The sequence below is a fragment of the Rhamphochromis longiceps genome, linkage group LG4 (assembly GCF_057381845.1).
Source record: "Rhamphochromis longiceps isolate RC_006_pf linkage group LG4, R_longiceps_female_GT1.1, whole genome shotgun sequence".
NCBI classification, from domain to species: Eukaryota; Metazoa; Chordata; class Actinopteri; order Cichliformes; family Cichlidae; genus Rhamphochromis; species Rhamphochromis longiceps.
The window spans coordinates 1,393,092-1,406,415 of record NC_140560.1 but is presented as its reverse complement, the minus strand read 5'-3'; the positions used below and the strand labels follow the sequence as shown (position 1 = coordinate 1,406,415).

At 42.7% G+C, this 13,324-nt stretch overlaps 1 protein-coding gene across 5 annotated transcripts in view; it reads right to left on the bottom strand.

Annotated features, from left to right (window-relative positions):
* Positions 1-13,324, bottom strand: part of LOC146670758 (NACHT, LRR and PYD domains-containing protein 12-like) — a 266,232-nt gene that overhangs the window by 82,592 nt on the left and 170,316 nt on the right. For 3 of the 5 annotated variants that reach the window (XM_085402824.1, XM_085402823.1, XM_085402825.1), the window contains 4 exons: positions 12,863-13,036; positions 10,194-10,394; positions 7,869-8,048; positions 5,545-5,721 (listed from right to left, as the gene is read on the bottom strand). In XM_085402824.1, the coding sequence (XP_085258950.1) occupies positions 5,545-5,721; positions 7,869-8,048; positions 10,194-10,394; positions 12,863-13,036 (732 nt within the window). Of the gene's footprint in view, positions 1-353; positions 2,369-3,039; positions 3,214-5,544; positions 5,722-7,868; positions 8,049-10,193; positions 10,395-12,862; positions 13,037-13,324 lie in introns of those variants that run through there. The other 2 variants (XM_085402826.1, XM_085402827.1) reach the window with 2 other exon arrangements.

Sequence of the window (13,324 nt, the reverse complement as noted above, 5' to 3'; positions counted from 1 at the left end):
TTTCCCTGTCCATCCACAAACAACACGGTCTATTTCTACATGCTCACTCTGCACAATCACGCACACACATGCGTTTAAAGGCAACACATTGACAACAGCGCACACAGATATAGGACAGCCACACACATTTGCTCATATTAGTTATTATGCACACTCATAGTCAGACCTATGGAGCTTCTTGCTGCGCATTTTCTTCTCTTTACTTACAAAAAAAAATGTTGTGTTTCCATTTTCCTCACCCGTCTAAGCGAGACACACAGCGTACATCTTTAGCCACAAACACACAACTATGGGCATGCTAAGATTTGTCACATGGAATGTGCATGGAGCTGGCTCTAGGGAAAAAAGGTTAAAAATACTTAACCAACTTAAAAAATTACAGGCAGACGTTGTTTTATTACAAGAAACCCACATGCCTGTCACAGGTTTGAACAAACTTAACACCTGAGTTTCCTCATGTGTTCTCAGCCTGTTATAATTCTAGACAAAGAGGAGTAGCAATTCTAATACATAAAAATATTAATTTCACAGTACTCGATGCAGTTATAGATCCAGAGGGCAGATTCCTAATCGTCAAACTATCTATACTTAACCAAAAGCTAGGTATTGTAAGTATATATGGTCCAAATGTTGATGACCCCTCATTCTTCCACGGTTTTTTTAGTACACTCTCCGAACACCTTGATTGTGTTACCAACACCAGACCTAGGGGAATCTGGACCGGCAGCAAGCGGCACACAGGCTAGAGAGCACTCCGTAGCCAAATATGAGCAACTAGAGAGGACACCGAAGTTAGCGTCTTGCTCAGGCCGGAGCTCATTTATTTCTGCAACATATACACAACACAAATGCATTCTTCCCATAAAATAACAGAGTTCATAAACAAAAATAAAGCTACAAAAAGCATTCTCTCAAAAGCAAAATAAATACAAACTAATTCAAAATGACTTTACATACTCACAACTTAAACAAAACACTCGTGGCTAAAGCAGAACAACATACCAAAATAACCCATCTCACATTCACACAACCTTACATATACATATATATATATATATATATATATATATATATATATATATACATACGTGTGTATATATATATATACACATACAGCAAGCCCCATGATGGACAAAATCCAACAGATGAAGAGAGCAAGCAGAGTCATTCAAATAAATCATGTCACTGTAATCCAGGGCGGGTAAAAGAAAAAAAGTGGCAGCAACAAGCTTTTTCCTGTGAAACATGATCTGTTCCTGGAAGAGAAGCCCAACTTCAGCCTCAGTGTCTTTATTAGATGTTCAATGTGTGGCTTATAGGAAGGACTGTCATCAACCACAATACCGAGGTATGTGTACGAGGCCACAACCTCTGACTTGGATTCTTGAGATCAAATATATTTTTCTTTGGGTTTGTTTTCTTCCCATTTGTGGCTTTAATGTAGTGTTACATCCTGTTTGTTTGCTCCCATCTGTATACATGTCCAGATTCACTGTTGTTTCTATTCGTACATTGCTGTGTGATCACTGTTCCCTCTGCTGACTGATGTGACCTTTTGTATCTCACACTGATACTTGTCATATTTGTATCTGCGCCTAAAAGATAAAAAGTTTTCCATGCTAAAACACAGCTCCACCTCCTGCAGTTCTCCCTCTGAACCACTAGATGTCTCTGTTATCTAAATGAAGACGTGCAGCACAGCAACCACAGCAGCGCTCAGATCACACGTGTCCTGTTCTTATGTCTAAAAGCATGAAACAGGTGAGACAGGTGGGATCAATATTAATGTTGTGGAAATATATGAAAAAGCAACAGAAGAGTGAAAACATTTCGTGTTTCTAGAAAGATCTTTCAGCTCACAGCTGCTCACAGACTGTATTTACAAGTGACAAACTGCAACTCTACAGTACATCTACAGTATATATCAAATATATTCTGTATTCAAATCTATTGAGTGATGTTTGAAAGTCTTTCCAGGTGAGTTTGATCCAGGAGGGTCTGAAGTCAGAGTGAGACAGAGACTGTGCAGAGACTGTAGAAGGACAGAGCAGCAGCAGAGCAGTCCAGATACACTGATGATCCTGTCAGATCCAGAGGGACACACAGGGATGATGCTGGACTCTACATTGTGTCTGACAGTGGAGCTGTTCTCAGAGCAGTTCACTCTGCAGCACTGACAGTCATCTGCACTTCATTCCTCTGTCAGTCACTGCTGGATGAAGCTCTCCTCTCCACCTCCCAGTAACATGGCCCAGTCAGAGCGTCTCTACACACAAGCTGCTGCTGCTTCAACCTCTCTGGATCATCAGGACACAGCTCCTCCTCTCTCAGCACACACACCGTCCTGTTTACCATCATGGCCACCCTCCTGCAGAGAGAAGAAGGAAGAGCAGAGGAGATAAACGAGTGTTTCCAGAGACTCTTCATCAGCTGTCAGTGATGCAGCACATCCAGTATAAAGAGCAGCAGGGACGTCAGTGCTGGGACTGTACTAGGACTCATTGTTGCTTCACTTTCTCTAATCTTTGGATTTTTATTGAAGTTGCTGAAAATGTTTTTCCCTCCTAGTTTGAGTTTGGACTTTCATTCATTAGAAGAACCTTGGTGTGTCCACTCTGAGCTCTGTAGGAACCCCAACAACAAGCCCAACAATCCAGATGGACGGTTCCAGCTGTTAACTGGAGGAATACCAGCCAAACATCTGCTCTCACTAAACTCTTCCTCACCTACAGACTGTGTTCTTCACTGCTTTAAATTCGGAAATTAATGCAGTCATTCGTCTGCGTGCTGCTTTGTTCAGAGAGCTGATTGGCTGTTGACAGTGTTTGATCAGAGCGTGTCAGCCGTTACCATGGTGACCATAAAGGTGAGAAACAGGAAGTGTTTGTGTCCAATCCTGAAGCCTGTCACCGTTCTCCTCTCACAGCTTCACTGAGAAGCTGCAGCTTTACAGGAAACACTGGATCTTTGTTTCATACTGACTGTGTTTAGTACAATACTGCTGACAGCACCACCCACTCACTCCATCACTCTACTGACCACAGAGTCTCCAGTCTGTAGTCTGGACTCTGCTGAAGATCACACAGCTGCTTCACGTCTGGATTCTTCAGGTTGTTTCCTCTCAGCTCCAGCTGTCTCAGATGGGAGGGGTTGGACTTCAGTGCTGCTGCCAGATAATCACAGCTGATCTTTGACAAACCACACCAGCTCAATCTGTATAAAGAATGAAAGATGTAAGTTTATTAGACAAAGTGCTTGAAATCATTCAGTGGTTCATCATCTGTTCAGAGCTGAAGAAGGTTCAGAATGTAGAAGTTTAGAAAATGGAAACTCCAAACAGCTGAAGCCAACAGGAAGCAGCTTCAAACAGGAAACTGTGCAGAGTTTCAGACTATATGTCCTGATGCAGCCAGTTGGATTTTGGAGATTTGAATCTCTGTTCTGTGACTAAGTCCTTGAATCATTTCTTCCAGTTGGTCCAACAAGACAGACTAAGTATTGGACATGTGTTGTGGCTCCATCAGGGGAGCTTCTAAATGTGATGTGATGGCCCCTCTGGGTCTGTCAGGTCACAGGACTGAAGAGAGCTCAAACTGGGCACACAGCTGTTCCAGTCTGGACCAAAGACTCTATACTGGGACTGAGGGACTGCTCTGACTGCACCCACTGGGACTTTTTAAAGGCTCATGTTCTCACTTAGATCATCGATTTCTACTGACATTTCTTTCTGGGGAAAATGGGGATTACTTTGGAAACAGGAAGTATTTTCCCCAATAAGCAGCCCTGGATTAGTAAATCACTCCAACATGTTCTCAGGCAGAAGAAGCTGTCTTGTTATGAGGGAGAGAAGAAAAAGATTGAGGCACAGAAACTTGTTGAAAGAGAGACAAAGCAGCTAAAATCAGGTGTAAAAGTAAAGCAGAGGATGAGCTGAATAAAGGAGACTCAAGGCTGGAATGAAGTCCATGGTGGGGATGCAGAACAAGGAGCAAAGATGAATGTGATGCTGAATCAGCAGAAGACTTGGACTCATTTGATTCCAGCTTTGATATCATTGATTTCAATGAAGAGCTTTGTGATTGTAGCAAAGGACTGGTAGCTCTGAGAGTCCCACTGATGAGGTGTTTGTGTGGAAATCTCTTAGTGGGACCAAAGAGAGAAAAAGCCCTGGTCCTGATGCTGTGGGAGGGAGATGATTGAAGTGTGCTGTGAGGAACATTTTCCAGTCCTCCTTGGAACAACAGGAAGTTCCCAGCATATGGAAACAAAGGTTAAGTGTCCTATGGCACTCAGTGATGATGGTGCTGTGGCCCCACCACCTCCACCTCTTTGTAAAGGAACTAACTGTAATCTGAAGCTTCAAATGGAACTAAGACTTCCTCCACTAGGTGGCAGTGTCTGATGAGAAAGTGTTAGTGGAGCTGGCCTGGAGTCAGAAACAGGAAGATGCAGGATTTGGGCTGAAATGGGGAAAAGTGGTTCGCACTAGTGCCTTAAAGCAAGAAGGTTGTAGGTTGAAGCTTGTTGGCCTTTCTGTGGAGGTTGGATGTTCTCCCACAGTCCAATGAAATGCTGCTTAGGTTCATTGGTGCTTCTACATTGGCTGTAGGTGTGGATGTGAGAGAGTGCTTCTCTGTCTCTCTCTGTTGGCCCTGTGATGGACTGCTCACCTGTGCAGGTGGACCACGCCTCTTGCCCTATGACAGCTAGGGCACAGGCTGCAGCCCTGTGAGCCTAAGCTGAATAAACAGTTAGCAAAAATGATCCATAGATGGCCTGAAATCCCCCAGTTAGCAGTTTGGTAGATAGCTATGACATGCTAATCCCATCCAGCAGCTGTATTCTACCTGTAAGCTGATCCCTGCTGAGCCAAAGCACTTTTTCATATACAAATTACAACCTTTAATAGAAACCTATTGGTCAGCATCTTATTAGCCTGCTGTTAGCTTCATTCCACAGAAAACTGAGAGAAACTAACAGAGTTGATAAAGAATAAAGAGAAATGTGCTGATTTAAAGCCTTTGAAGTGCTTCAGATGATCTCTGTCCACTTCTGTCCACTCATTCATTCATGTAAGCTTTCTGATGCAGCTTTGATCTTCACAGTCTGCTTGATGAAACTCATTCTAACCCTGAATGTCAGAGTGCTCCTCCTTCTCTTTCCCATCATTCATGCTGGCAGTGGAGGAGATTTGGATGTTGGACTGTGTTTTGGATGATGTGTGTATGTTTGTGTTGGACTGCTGTCTGTAAAGCAAACGCACATTTTGCTTTGGATTTCAGTGTCACACAGACTTTAAGGTGGAATGAAGAGTTGGAGAGTTTCACAGTGAATTATCCAGTGGAGGATTTTTCTTCTTCTTTGAAGGTTTGAAATGTGAACATTGTTCTGCTGCAGTCAATGGACTAAACCAGAGAAGAAGAAAACAGACTTTACCATGAAGATCCTCAGTGTGGATCAGTATAATATCAGCCTGATGTCTGCAGTTTAGAGTCAGCACAACAATCATATTCATCTCAGCACAACTAAAACATGCTGACTGACCTCAGAGTTTCAAATCGACATCCTGGACTCTCCAGGAAACCACACAGATGCTTCACTCCTGGATCCTTCAGCTTGTAGTTGTAGCTCAGGTCCAGCTCTCTCAGATGGGAGGGGTTGGACTTCAGTGCTGCTACCAGATAATCACAGCTGATCTCTGACAAACCACAGCCCCTCAATCTGTATAAAGAATGAAAGATGTAAGTTTATTAGACAAAGAGCTTGAAATCATTCAGTGTTTCATCATCTGTTCTGAGCTGAAGAAGGTTCAGAATGTAGAAGTTTAGAAAATGGAAACTCCAAACAGCTGAAGCCAACAGGAAGCAGCTTCAAACAAACACAACAAGAGAAAAAACTCTGAATGTTTCACATTAAAGTCGTACATTTCTCATAAAAACAGGACAAAGACTTGAAAAAGTCGTGTTTTTCCTTCCAGGAACCACATGGCTTCACTTTTAAAGGTGAAGTGTGACAGAAACGGACATATTTGAAGTCCAACACCTTTTTCCAGTCACATTATTAAAGCAGACAAACTACAAGCTCATTTTCATTGCAACAAGTCATCTTCTGACCTGGACTAACAACACTGGTCTCTATGTGCAGCTGGCTGTGAGACCAGTGCTCAGGGAGCGTCTACAAAGTGCAACACTGAAAGAACATCACACACTCATTTGCTTCCAGCACTTTCACACAAACATCTACTGTCATCATTGTCACCAAACTCTGTGGATCCTTTATTGCAAATTCAAATGGGATCAAATGGTCAGACAAAAGAGGGTTATGAGGAAATATGATGAAATGTTGTGTATTAGCAGCAAGTTATTGAATCTTTTTCCTCAGAAACCAAACAAAATGATTGACAAACATGTTTTTACAAACTCAGTGTTGGACTTGGATCAGCAGGATAAGCTGATGTTTAAAGGCATTTGAGTCTCGCTGTATGAGAGTCCAGTTATTACTCAATATTTATGGATGATGTTCTATCAGTGTTGCACTTTGTAGACGCTCCCTGAGCCTCACAGCCAGCTGCACATGGACCAGCTGACATTACCCAGCATTAGAGGCGGCTGTAAAAAATTCATGTTCCCATTTAAATGGTTTTAATTTGAATAAAGCGATGTTGATTCATTCAATCCTGAATCGATGTTTAATATTAATGTATTTTGCCAGAATCTCAGCTTAAAGCTCCCAAAAGTATTTCAACAACAAGCAAACAGATAAAACAGTAAATGAGAGCAGCTAAACACACAAAGATGGAAACACAGAGCGTGGATCGTTCACTCGACGGCACGTACACGGACACGCCGTCGGGGCTGACAGTGGACAGCTCACAGATCCTGAAGCTGCAGGTTTCATCTGTCTCCAACCAAAACTGAGTGAAGCAGCAGCAGAAGAAGATCCAAACTCTGCTTTACGTTTGATGAACATCGTCATGAATTCTCTCTGACTTTGACCTTTACTTCCTGCACAGCTCTCTCTCTCTCTCAGTGTGCTTCAAGAACAGTTTACCTTCAGAAATCTGTTTCCTGCATGATTCACTGCTTATTACGCACCAGTCTGCTGTTGTGTTCACTGCTGTCAGCCTCCGAAAACAAAGCCTCATTTCTGCTGTTCAATACTGAAGAAATTTAAACCTTTTAAAATGATGACAGATTACAAACTCTCAGCTGTGTCTGTAATCAAACCTCTGTAACTTTGCTTCACTTCAGCAGCATCAGCTCATGTTCACATGTTGATTCATGGTTTGCTTCAGTTTTTCATCGACTGCAGAAGATTTTGAAGGTTATCTGCTATAAAAAGCCAGAACAGGAAAACCTGCTTCATGTGTTTCTGTTTGATCCTCAGTGACTTTGACACAAAGGCCTCTGCTGTGATGATCACACCTCTGATCAGGTCTCACAGTGTCAGCTTTGTTTTTATACATATGGATATGTGCTGATAAATGATCAGAGTTAGAATATTTCCCACTGTCTGCTGTGTGCCGTGACCTTTGACCTGCTAAAGACAGTCAGCTGTGGATGATTCATTGTTGTGTCTGATACTTAGAACTGTGAGGAAGAAGCTACACAGTTAATCAGGGTCCCCTCTCTCTGAATCAGGAAAGGTGGGCAGGCCGCGTGTGGGCCACGGGCCATACGTTGAGTCTCACTGTTTGAAATGTGAACATTGTTCTGCTGCAGTCAATGGACTAAACCAGAGAAGAAGAAAACAGACTTTACCATGAAGATCCTCAGTGTGGATCAGTATAATATCAGCCTGATGTCTGCAGTTTAGAGTCAGCACAACAATCATATTCATCTCAGCACAACTAAAACATGCTGACTGACCTCAGAGTTTCAAATCGACAACGTGGACTCTCCAGGAAACCACACAGATGCTTCACTCCTGGATCCTTCAGGTTGCTGTAGGTTCCACTCAGGTCCAACTCTGTGGGATACGAGGGGTTGGACTTCAGCGCTGCTGCCAGATAATCAAGGCCAATATCTGACAAACCACAGTCCTTCAATCTGTATAAAGAATGAAAGATGTAAGTTTATTAGACAAAGAGCTTGAAATCATTCAGTGTTTCATCATCTGTTCTGAGCTGAAGAAGGTTCAGAATGTAGAAGTTTAGAAAATGGAAACTCCAAACAGCTGAAGCCAACAGGAAGCAGCTTCAAACAAACACAACAAGAGAAAAAACTCTGAATGTTTCACATTAAAGTCGTACATTTCTCATAAAAACAGGACAAAGACTTGAAAAAGTCGTGTTTTTCCTTCCAGGAACCACATGGCTTCACTTTTAAAGGTGAAGTGTGACAGAAACGGACATATTTGAAGTCCAACACCTTTTTCCAGTCACATTATTAAAGCAGACAAACTACAAGCTCATTTTCATTCCAACAAGTCATCTTCTGACCTGGACTAACAACACTGGTCTCTATGTGCAGCTGGCTTTGAGACCAGTGCTCAGGGAGCGTCTACAAAGTGCAACACTGAAAGAACATCACACACTCATTTGCTTCCAGCACTTTCACACAAACATCTACTGTCATCATTGTCACCAAACTCTGTGGATCCTTTATTGCAAATTCAAATGGGATCAAATGGTCAGACAAAAGAGGGTTATGAGGAAATATGATGAAATGTTGTGTATTAGCAGCAACTTATTGAATCATTTTCCTCAGAAACCAAACAAAATGATTGACAAACATGTTTTTACAAACTCAGTGTTGGACTTGGATCAGCAGGATAAGCTGATGTTTAAAGGCATTTGAGTCTCGCTGTATGAGAGTCCAGTTATTACTCAATATTTATGGATGATATTCTATCAGTGTTGCACTTTGTAGACGCTCCCTGAGCCTCACAGCCAGCTGCACATGGACCAGCTGACATTACCCAGCATTAGAGGCGGCTGTAAAAAATTCATGTTCCCATTTAAATGGTTTTAATTTGAATAAAACGATGTTGATTCATTCAATCCTGAATCGATGTTTAATATTAATGTATTTTGCCAGAATCTCAGCTTAAAGCTCCCAAAAGTATTTCAACAACAAGCAAACAGATAAAACAGTAAATGAGAGCAGCTAAACACATAAAGATGGAAACACAGAGCGTGGATCGTTCACTCGACGGCACGTACACGGACACGCCGTCGGGGCTGACAGTGGACAGCTCACAGATCCTGAAGCTGCAGGTTTCATCTGTCTCCAACCAAAACTGAGTGAAGCAGCAGCAGAAGAAGATCCAAACTCTGCTTTACGTTTGATGAACATCGTCATGAATTCTCTCTGACTTTGACCTTTACTTCCTGCACAGCTCTCTCTCTCTCAGTGTGCTTCAAGAACAGTTTACCTTCAGAAATCTGTTTCCTGCATGATTCACTGCTTATTACGCACCAGTCTGCTGTTGTGTTCACTGCTGTCAGCCTCCGAAAACAAAGCCTCATTTCTGCTGTTCAATACTGAAGAAATTGAAACCTTTTAAAATGATGACAGATTACAAACTCTCAGCTGTGTCTGTAATCAAACCTCTGTAACTTTGCTTCACTTCAGCAGCATCAGCTCATGTTCACATGTTGATTCATGGTTTGCTTCAGTTTTTCATCGACTGCAGAAGATTTTGAAGGTTATCTGCTATAAAAAGCCAGAACAGGAAAACCTGCTTCATGTGTTTCTGTTTGATCCTCAGTGACTTTGACACAAAGGCCTCTGCTGTGATGATCACACCTCTGATCAAGTCTCACAGTGTCAGCTTTGTTTTTATACATATGGATATGTGCTGATAAATGATCAGAGTTAGAATATTTCCCACTGTCTGCTGTGTGCCGTGACCTTTGACCTGCTAAAGACAGTCAGCTGTGGATGATTCATTGTTGTGTCTGATACTTAGAACTGTGAGGAAGAAGCTACACAGTTAATCAGGGTCCCCTCTCTCTGAATCAGGAAAGGTGGGCAGGCCGCGTGTGGGCCACGGGCCATACGTTGAGTCTCACTGTTTGAAATGTGAACATTGTTCTGCTGCAGTCAATGGACTAAACCAGAGAAGAAGAAAACAGACTTTACCATGAAGATCCTCAGTGTGGATCAGTATAATATCAGCCTGATGTCTGCAGTTTAGAGTCAGCACAACAATCATATTCATCTCAGCACAACTAAAACATGCTGACTGACCTCAGAGTTTCAAGTTTACATCCTGGACTCTCCAGGAAACCACACAGATGCTTCACTCCTGGATCCTGCAGCTTGTTGTTCTTAGTCGAAGACCAGGAGGAGTCATTACTCAGGTCCAGCTCTCTCAGATGGGAGGGGTTGGACTTCAGTGCTGCTACCAGATAATAACAGCTGATCCCTGACAAACCACAGCCCTTCAATCTGTATAAAGAAGGAAAGATGTAAGTTTATTAGACAAAGAGCTTGAAAGCATTCAGTGTTTCATCATCTGTTCTGAGCTGAAGAAGGTTCAGAATGTAGAAGTTTAGAAAATGGAAACTCCAAACAGCTGAAGCCAACAGGAAGCAGCTTCAAACAAACACAACAAGAGAAAAAACTCTGAATGTTTCACATTAAAGTCGTACATTTCTCATAAAAACAGGACAAAGACTTGAAAAAGTCGTGTTTTTCCTTCCAGGAACCACATGGCTTCACTTTTAAAGGTGAAGTGTGACAGAAACGGACATATTTGAAGTCCAACACCTTTTTCCAGTCACATTATTAAAGCAGACAAACTACAAGCTCATTTTCATTGCAACAAGTCATCTTCTGACCTGGACTAACAACACTGGTCTCTATGTGCAGCTGGCTGTGAGACCAGTGCTCAGGGAGCGTCTACAAAGTGCAACACTGAAAGAACATCACACACTCATTTGCTTCCATCATCCAACCTGAAGAGGAAACTGACGGCTCCCCTTCAAAGTAAAAGCTGCTCCTTTTGGACACAGTATCAAAGAAAGTCTACAGTATAACACAGAAAAGACAGAGCAAAGTTTTGGTTGGTTTTAAATTGTGCAGAAATGAAACAACACTAAGCTCAATTATGTGACAGACATTTCATCCCATGTCAGTTTGGCCTCATCCTGGGCCGGATTATCCAGCACACACTCTGACCACAGGCCCAGGGGCCACGCACAGCTGGGCTCCATCCAAGAGACAGCAAACAAACCAACACAATAATAAAAAGCACCATGTGATCTTCTTACATCTTCAAGACAAACATAGTAAAAACATGAGCATATTTGTTTCCTGATAAAATGATGTGACAGGTAGAACAGAGTAAAGTGGTGGTGTTACAGCCTTTCTCCCCTCTGCTGCCGAGGCTGTTAGTCTCTCCCAAACTCAGCTACAGGACTTCCAAATGAATGAAAGCAGCAGAAGTGGCTTTACAAATGAAAGAGGAAGAGGAGAAGAAGAGGAGAGGGAGGCCACCCTGACCATCACTCCAGCTGAAAACATCACACTTCCATTAAAGTTGGTGAGGAAATGTTGAGCAGGATGAGCTGCTGGCTAATCTGGAGGCTGTAGCAGCAGCTCACAGTCACAGTGGGTTTCCACTCATGAAAAAGCTCTGGCTGCTTCATTTCTCATCTCATATCAGAGACTTTAAAGCTTCACTGAAGCTGTACTGTGATGCTTCCATATTCCAGTGAGGCCTCCATAATGATTTCAGCTGTTCTGTACACACACTGTGTGCCCTGTATGGCTCAAAGTCTCTGCAGCCTGTTTTTATCTGCTATCATCAGATCGTCATCATCCTCATTCACATCCCTCACACACTCTACAGCCTCATCAGCACTGACTTCATCTTCACTGACTGATGGAGCACAACATGAACCTGTGGAGGCTGAAACACTGTCCTGTCAAACATCTCCCCGTCACCACTCCACTTCTGTCAGCCTTTAAATGAACCCTGCTCAAGCCTGTCACTTCTGTTTGGAGCCAAAAGAAAAAACTGTTGTTCAGTCGTTTGGAAAGACTCAACATTTCTGAAAGCACTCAAACTTCTTCACATTTGTCTTCAGACACATCCTGAACATTTAGGAACTAAAGAAAGTTCCACGAGGGTGGCACGGATGCCCCTCCGGTGGTCCTCCTTGGGCTCTCGCACTCTGGGGCCTCTGGATGTCTGGGGCCTGGATCTCCTCCATGCCTGCTTCATGCCCTGGGGGGCGGGGCTATGGCTCTCTACATCCTCTAGCAGACCATTACATGAAGAAACCTTTTGAATACAAGCGTGCTGATCCACGCAGGTGTGCACACGGGTGTTCACTGTTCATAGACATAAACTACACCTCTATTGGTGCTATTTCCAAGCACATTGTGCGCTGTCGGTCCTGCTTGCTGCACAACAACATTCAATATTTAGTATTTACTGCTGTTTACGCTAGATTAACGTGATGGTGTTGTGTTTAGTATGTTGCTGTTTTTTTTGCTTGTTTTCTCTTCTTTTTCTCTCAACAGGTGATCCAGGAGATTTCCCCCCCACCCCCACCCCCCACCCCTTTCTCACTGTCCCTCTCCCCTTCTGTTTTTCTTTTCCTTCCTCTTTCTCTCTCCCTTTCCTGTCCCTCACTCATGTCTGTCCCGTCTGTAACAACTGAAAATAAAATAAAATAAATAATAAAAACAAAGGTCGATCAAATGGACCAATACGGCAATGCCACGATGATCCATTTGGCAAAGTAAATCCATTGTGTCTCCTTGTTGGTCTTCAGACAACAATTCTGACGGATAAAGAACCAAATGGGACAGGCAAAAAAAAAAAAAAGGAACTAAAGAAAGTTTCAAACATCAATCAAAGACCTGAAATATAGAAAAACTACAACAGCTGCAGACAGTGAACTCACCTCAGAGTCTCCAGTCGACAGTTTGGACTCTCCAGTCCAGCACACAGAAGCTTCACTCCTGAATCCTGCAGGTTGTTCTCGCTCATGTCCAGCTCTGTCAGATGGGAGGGGTTGGACTTCAGAGCTGAGGCCACAACTTCACAATGAGTCCCTGAGAGTCCACAGTGAGTCAGTCTGTGATGATAGAAAATATAAAATGTGTTATTATAAAAGCAGAAAATCTGCATTATAAACACAGACTGAATGTATATGAAGACAAAACAGAGTGAGGTCATAATCTGATGAATCTGCTCTTCACATCTGTGCTTCAGCTCCTCTTACTGTGTTTGACATGACACAGTGATTGAGTCTCTCTCAGACCTGCAGACTTTGAATGAGAATCTTTGTTTGGCTTTAATCTGCAGATGAACGAGGAAGATGGTGTCACATTTAGGCTTCCATAATGTCCACAGTCTGTCACTG